The sequence below is a fragment of the Coffea eugenioides genome, chromosome 1, assembly GCF_003713205.1.
Source record: "Coffea eugenioides isolate CCC68of chromosome 1, Ceug_1.0, whole genome shotgun sequence".
NCBI lineage: Eukaryota > Viridiplantae > Streptophyta > Magnoliopsida > Gentianales > Rubiaceae > Coffea > Coffea eugenioides.
Genome location: NC_040035.1, coordinates 42,543,684 through 42,551,976, shown reverse-complemented (window position 1 = coordinate 42,551,976; position 8,293 = coordinate 42,543,684). Strand labels below are relative to the sequence as shown.

General features: G+C 37.4%; 1 protein-coding gene across 1 annotated transcript; it reads right to left on the bottom strand.

Moving 5' to 3' along the window:
- Positions 1–1,031: 1,031 nt before the first annotated feature.
- LOC113775994 (protein TIC 100) lies at positions 1,032–7,998 on the bottom strand. The gene is made up of 11 exons (XM_027321066.1): positions 7,346–7,998; positions 6,079–6,150; positions 5,858–5,947; positions 5,566–5,739; positions 5,288–5,378; positions 4,857–4,919; positions 4,706–4,772; positions 4,230–4,333; positions 4,021–4,147; positions 2,026–2,771; positions 1,032–1,575 (listed from the first exon to the last, which is right to left on the bottom strand). Exons 1-11 carry the CDS (start codon positions 7,963–7,965, stop codon positions 1,258–1,260), a joined length of 2,472 nt encoding a protein of 823 aa, XP_027176867.1. The 5' UTR covers positions 7,966–7,998; the 3' UTR covers positions 1,032–1,257.
- Between the last annotated feature and the right edge of the window lie 295 nt (positions 7,999–8,293).

Genomic DNA, 8,293 nt, shown 5'->3' with positions numbered 1-8,293 from the left:
AACTATGAGCAGCAATGGCCCCTAATAATGCTGAACATTTACTGCATCCTTTGCCAAGTTGCTTCACTGCTGGTACAGGGAACATGACGTTTTGTCATCATTTCATTGGTCCCATATGTCTTGGACCTAACCACGATCATGTCAACTTCACTGATTTACCATTTGAAACTTGAGTTTTGCCCTTAGCCCTTTTGAGTTTGGACCCTTAAATTTCAAGTGCCATGGTGAATTTGCAGAAAGGACTGCTCAAGTCTTGAAGGTTAGAAGACCAATGTATGTAGTATGCACCACTGTATGTTATCCATGATTGAACAAATCTACTAAGAAATTGTAAACCTGCCATCTGCAGGGTGGAGCTGCAGAAATTGTGGGAATTTAGCTGCTGCTGCAAGCAGCAAGAGGTTCCATCCATACTGACGGGGTCCAGAGTGAATGAATGTCTTGTCTCTTATGTCTAGATTGTTTAGGCGCTTATGATTCGCGTGCAATCTTGAATTATTCACATGTTTTTGCTTCTTAATATTTACAAGAAAGTCATTAAGCCTTCATCTAAGTTCCAAGAACTCTCTGGTATTTTCATTGTGCGGAAAAGAGATAATAATTGAGAGTTTCGACAAACCATACCTCCCAACAAGACAGGAACTGTTTTCTGTCTTTGCTAAAACCAAGCAAAATATCACATCATGTAAATATTAGGCCAATTACTTTACTACTTTTGCCATGTAGCGAACTGAAAATGACAATCACCAGCGATAAGAAAATTTTTTTTCTCAAGGTAGTGCTTTTGGTTTGTACTACAAACGATATGCATCCAATTGAGACAGCCCAGAAAGAGATTATTGTGCCATTTGCTGCTGCCTCGACTAGGAAAAAGCACTACACATTAAACACCACCTAAATGTCAAGCGAATAAAATAGCCATGGAAACCGGTGGACAACCCCAAAGGCATGAGTTTCAACAGCCTTCGCCTGCATCCTTTCATGAAAGTAATCTGTGAGCTAAAAAGAATAATAACTACAACAGCAATCAATGAAAAGAATAAGAATTCAAGAATGTTTCTGATTGCCTTAATTCGAAGTGAGGAGCTACAAAAGTACAAAGTTGAGTGAAACAGAAGTTCTCAATGAGCGACTGGCTCTGCTCAAAATATTGGCCGCAGACATTACAAAATTGATCGTGTTTGTACAAAAAGTCAAGAGTGAAAGGGATCAAGTTTCTACCCAAAAAATAAAAAGTGAAAGAGGGAATAGGACGTTCTAAATTTGTATTGGTGTGTGGAAGGATAATATATTGTAGCTTTGCTCTCCATATTTTATCTCTTTAGCTAAGCCTTTTTGTTTGGGACAGTTTCTCAGGCGCGATCTAGTGACTGGAGTGCCTTGGCGATGTTTTTGTGCCACAACTCTCAAACTCCATTTGTTACCAACAGCTGGTGAAAAACGAACTACATTTGAAGTCTGTCCCTTTAATGGCAGCTCATGAAAGGGCAGCACAGGGGAACAAGGAGTAGGTGTTTTCATCTCCAATTTCCCCCGCTTCCAAATTGAAAGTGACTGCTGCAGCTTGGACGGAGCCTGAGAAACACATAACACGGTCAGTGATCTGAATTTTGTCCGTGATGAACAACAAAATTGAAATAAGCTTAAAGCGGTATTCAAGAATACCAATAATGATATGAAAATTGATTTCCGTATCTCCCAATTAAAGTAACAAAACTGTTTGACTATGACTGATACCTGCTCGAGCTCGTACATCCAATCATTTGCAAATTCATGTAATTTTAGATCACCGAATTGTAGTTGACATAAATCGTTGGATCACCAAATAGATTCAAACTTCGGGAAAAAATAGAAATGCAAATGCAATGTGTTCAAATGGAAGAGGAACAAGGAATTTTTCTTTTCTGTATTTCACAAGCTTCAGGCACATGCTAAGCAATGTATGAATAAACCCTTTACTTTGAGCATCAATATTACTCGATTCAAAGTAATCCAAGAATGTGATGCAAGGGTTATTAAACTCACAGCAGAAAGAAGCCCAGAACCACCAAATGACAGGGAAGCAGCAGCAAATGGAGATTTTCCAGCTCTTTTTCCTTTCTGGTCATTTTCTTGTGAATCCTGATCTCCAACTGTACCAAAACTGGAAGAAGTTATATCTTCTTCGTTGTCCACCTCCTCCTCCTCATCTTCCTCGTCCTCTTCCTCTTGTTTGGGTTTAATTGTCTCAACTTCTGTTGGTTCAGATGGTAAAATATCATCATCATCTTGCAACCCTAATTCAACTTTTTTCTCCTCCTCTTTCTGCATCCTCTTCAATTCCTCATCCATATCTTCAATGGCTTCTTTCAGACATATCTCAGCTTCTTTTAACTCAATCTCTTGTTGTAGTAGCTCAATTTTAGCTTCACTAGCTTTCTTCTTCTCCTCAGTCCATTTCTCCAGTTTGTCAAACATTGGTTTACATGCATTCTCTATGGAGGTAATAAGACGCATCAAAAAGGATTCCTTTTTGACATTGACTTCTCGTCCATAGAACTCATCAAATCCAAGGGGTAGGAATTCAGCCTTTTCTGGATCAACATCTTCTCCTTCTTTGAGAGGAGGTTGCCAAAACAGTCGAATACCATGTTCCTTGTCATCAATATAGTTGATAATCCTCCCAGTTGGTGTATGCAGGATGAGGGGATCTTCAGTATATATGAGTTTTGACGGATCCTCAGGATCAGGCTCAGGTTCTTTGTTAATCAAAATAAATTCTGGCTTCTCATCTAAGTGAAAAGAACACATACATTAACTAGCAAACCAGATGGACGGTTTACTCAGTAAGGAGACAAACTAGTGAAGTGAACATAATCTGTATAGCAGAAAAACTAATATCCGTGCAGTGAAAAATCTATGCATTCGCCTCGATTAATTCAACAAGTATTTCCAAACTCTAAATCCAACAATACCTTTCCAATTCCTCCAACAAAAAATCAACTATATTATTTTATAGCAAAAACCAAGCCTCGCGTTTAAATAATGCAGAAAGCAAAACTTATAACTTGCTAGTTTTCCACATTTTGTTACTTTGCTTATTTTCCTAACTAACATCATAAATGAAAAGACAATTTCATTCCTATATCAGAAGAAACTTACACAGATGCTAATTGGGCTAATAAAAAATTATCTTCCAGACAAATCTAGAACAGCTTAGAGAGTATCGAACTGCTAGCCAGTCCCAGAACATTAGGTAAATTCCAGTTATCTTCGCATCTCCTCTCCATTTCTCAAGTAACTGATGGGGAACCTTACTTGAATTTAGATAATTACATCGTGTTATCCAAATTCTATGCTTGACAACTTCTCCCCATTTTGTTACTCTGCTTGCTTTTCATCCTTACTGCTATAGCAAGACTTAATTAGATAAGCAAATGACAACTTTGTGACATCAGGGATCTATTCTGCTCCAAGTGCAACTGATTCACTGGTAAACTAGTGACCTGAGATGAATCAGTTTTCTGGTTCTATGAACAACCATGTCGAAAATATTAAGTACCGGACTCACCTTTCAGGCAAGTCCACACATATCTACACATGGTTCTTCAACATTCTCAGAAACAAAAATAGGGCTAAAACAAAGAACTCCACCACCAATCAATCCACTAAGATAAAAATGTAAATATGGAATCAACACATTGTAGACCAGATATTAAATGTTTATCTGTTTTCAGAAACAAGCTCAGAGAATGAAATTGGAAACTGAAATAGTCAATGATTTTGCACAGTTAGAGCCTGTGCAGCATCATACTCATTTACCTGAAGAAAACAGTGAATGTGTTTAAATATGAGATTATTTCAAAAAAATTATTTGGAATAATAATGCGGTACTTTTTGTGACATGATGCATGTGAGATAAAAGAAATGGTTGAAAGTTGTATTTATGATGCAAGCAGCATAAGATTTGCAAAATTTTTCCCCAAATTATGCTATCTAAATGGACCCAATCTACTCAAAAGGGGATTGGAAAAGTCATACCCTTGGACCACCAATATTCAAGTTCAGCAGGCATAGGCAACCTCAGTGGTGCTTTATAGAATGAGTTCAGCCACATTTCCCTCTCCTCATCCACCTCATGCACATACATTTTCCAATAATCAGGAACCTGCCATCCAAAGGCAAATTTTAATTTTCTGGAAAGCTCTAGTACTGAATATTTGACTACTGATATGCATCATCCAGCTCACTTCATAAAACTGATTGATGAAGCCTGGTGCCATCCACACATCATCTTCTTCATATAAATAGGGATGTTGAGGATCACTATATGGACCTCTCTCTTCTCTAACCACTACAAAGGCAAATCAAAGCAAAAACTGTATAAGTAAAAAGCAAAAAGAAAAAATGAAGGTCAATGATGATATATTAAAATGGTTATCAGTAAACAAATGTATATAAGGTCAAAGCAGCTTTAAGAGAAAATAAAGGCAATTCACAAAATTTCCACGGTGTTGAATATTTATACTAGTATTGCTCATGATGGGTTAGTTAGCATTCAATTAGACGGGTTGGTTAGCATTTCATATCCGATCAACACCACTTCTCCTCTAGAACATTTAAAGCACAAAAAGTAATCTTCCAAAATTAGCCATATCACCTCCATACTGCAAAAAAAAAAAAAAAAAGAGGACCAATAATGAAGGAGGCAAGAAGTACAACATACTTCCGTCAGGTTTATTGACAAACATCCTAGCTTTAGCTGCTGCTACTTCTGCTATGGCTGCATGCATCTGAAATATCATGGTGTAAGCAACATACAAACACCTGGAGTTAATATGTCGAGCAGATATGCATGTATATACATAAAAACTCACAGCTGATATATTGGCGTCACAACCATAAGTACCCTCCAATAGTTCTCCAAAATAAAAACGGCCCTGAAGTGAAGTTCACTGTCTATCAATAGATAATAATAGGTAAGATATGACAGTAGACACGAACATTCATAGTACACTGTCTTTACATGTTTACTACAATGATCAGAGAACTCAATACTTGAATATCAAGCACAATTACGTGCTGAAATATGCCTATTTGCATATGCAATTCAAAGAGAGAAACTCATAATTTATTGTGCACACACAGACAGACACCCTCAGACAAACACAAAGATAATAACTTTCATGTAATTTTTCTAAGAATGCAATTGCTTAGTTTAAGAGATGCACGAGATTAAGTGCCATGAACAAAAAGAAAGGAATAGAAGAACAGTCAAGTTCACGAAGAGCCACATTCATGTACTTACAAATATTGTACGCTCATTAACTTCATATACACCGCAACCATGCATTCTACCATGTTTCCATTGACCAGCATAGCGATACCGACCTTTCTCCCTGGGATCAAGATGAATCAATGTAATAACTTCCTCAGACACGAGAAGCCAACTCATACTACATAAAAAATTAAACTTTGTCTGCCAGGTTGTATTTTTTTCTGCTCTATGGAAAAGAAAGAGTTACATTACCATAAACTGACTCTTTATTGAAATTGCACAACCAAACCAAAGAAAGAAAAACTCACGGTTTTGCTCCAAATTGTTTAACCCAATCATCTCTCTCATAAAAAGGGATTTCATAATTTCCACCAATTAATTTCATAGTATCCTCAACATCCATTTCAAACCATTTTTTGTCTTCTGGAGACATATAATCTCTTTTTATTATTTTCCCTTGTGCTCGCATCTTTGCTTCAAGCCTGCGAAACAGACAAGGCAAAACTGAATACGGAATAAAAGGCTACTTGCACTATGGTTGCAGCTTATAATAGAACTAGATAGGACTGAATTAGGAGGTTTAGAGAACCATGAACATACTTGGACCCTGGCACAGGTTCTATACCAGGTATCTCAACTTCAACAACACCATGACCTTCCATGTTGTTCTGAAGCCATTCACCTTCATACCTGTTAGCAGAAACAGAAAATGTCTAAAAGATTTTCAAAGCATTATCCCATCCATCAAGCAAAGTGGACCATAAGAAGCAGAGTTACTATGGGATAAAGGTGTTTCATTACAATTACAACTAACAACAAACCTGACTAGCTCATCCTCAGCAACATAAACACCTTTGCCATGTGCTAAGTCATCCCATACAGTGCCTTCATACCTTGAATTAACAAAGAGGTTAGCATGGACGAAAATTTTTTGGAGGAAATTAATTTAGAATAACAAACTGGCTTATAAACAATTTCATCAGACTGTCTCTGGTCTCTGCATGTCAAAGCTTCTACATCACTTCAACTACAAAAGAAGAGACAAGAAAGAATAATTTCTAATCTTCCACATAGCATTACTTGATGTAATCTCTGCTTCACAAAGAAATATCACTCTCCAAGCTATATTCAAGCTAAAAGCCCAGAGCTTGTGGTCAATACTTAGGGTAAATAATAATTTGTCATATAATTATTAGATAGTTCAGTTCGGTAAATCTTTAGATTGCGCACTGCTTGTGATGAGGAATTTTATAGTCTATTATCAAGATTTTCAGCAAATTTTCCTCAAACTCAGCATTTTTTCCTTATTTTATTTTTTAAATTTTAATGTGGTACTAAGCAGTCAGGAAAAAAAGGCAGGAAACTGTATAACACGAGTAATTTGGACCACCAGTAATTAATTAAGCGAGGATTTCATTGAAGCTCACATGTTCTGAGCTCTGAATGCTGTAAAAGTTGAATCACCCAAGCATATGAACATGAAGCTTGGGGACAAGATAAATACTTAAGCATATGAGGTGGTACTCAGTACTCAAGACCACACTCAGTTCAGTAGTTCCAACTTTCTTTAGTTCCCTGAACTGCATTAGCTGTAAACAAGCAATGGAAAACATGTCGCTTCAGCACTCCGTGATATCAAAATTCCAATATATCCATCTTCTACCTTCTACTATAATGTACCAAATTAGCAGAAGTGATGGTGAACATATAATCAAATGAAGAGTATGATCGATAAGTACTAAAATGCTGCCCAGCTGCCCATTCCAATTTCATGTCCTACTCTACTCACACGTCCTATACGTTATGCATATCACCATGAAGCCAAAAAACCATGATCGTCTCAGGTAAAGAATACACAACTAATGGCTTTACAAAGCCCAACTATATTCAACAATCAGAAAATACCCAAAGGAAACTTTACTTTCTTATGGAAATATCCAACACAATCCAATATCAAGAACATTTATAAAAATCAAACTTTCTATTACTAAGTTAATCAAAAACCAAGAAACGAAACAAGCAAGATATTACTAAAAGACTTCAAAAACCTTTTATCATTACTTAACGACTGCTACTAGTGCTACTTACGAGCTGCCATCGGGGAAAATGTAGCTAACCCAAGTCAAGAACTCCTCAATTCTATCAAGCTCTTCAATAGCGGCCTTGGGATTGGAAATATCATAATGGTCATCAGGAATCACAGGAAAATGCTTCCTATAAGGCACGTAAAAGGGCGCAATTGGCGGGTCTCTTCCCTCGCTCACCATGTCCTTAATAGTTTCAATCTCATCTTCATCAGCCCAATTGGGGTCCCACCCCGGTTTGGTCATTTCCACAGGAGCATCAGCCCAAAGCTCCTTCAAGTCTTCCTCAGTCCAATTTTCTTTATCCTTGGGAAAATCGAAGAGGTCTTCGTGGTACACTATGTCTTCTTCCTCCTCTTCTTGCTCTCTTCTTAACCTCTTCGAAATCAAGACTTTCATGAACCTCTTAATGTTAGCTTCCGGAGTGTTGTTTTCTTCATCGTCTAAGTCTAAGTCGGCCTCCCCCGGGCGGGTGTATATTTCGGGTTCGGACTCGGAGTCCGAATCCGAGTCAGAGGAGGATTCTTCCTCGGGTTCTTCTTCCTCTTCTGGCTCTTCTTCTGGGAATTCGTCATCTGGGTTCGGGTCATTTCCGGGCTCTTGTGCTGAGTTTGGGTCGGCCATTGCTGCTGCTGCTGCAAGAACTGAAGAAGATAAGGTGCAGACTGCAGAGTGAACAAACAGTACGGCGTATTATATATAGGCGGGATAATGGGAATGCGAAGGTTGTGGAGGGTGATTTAGTAATTTTATAATGCGGATTTGAAAAAGAAACATGGCAATAATATGTTTTCCTATTATTCGAGAGAACTTTTGAGATTTTTTGGTCTATTCTTTTTTAGCTGACATAAGTCAATTTCAAAAATTGTTCTAGTATTATAATAATATTTTAAAGTGCTTCTAAAGATGCAATTCAAATAAAGCAATAAAATGTTTTCCTCTTTTAATCATA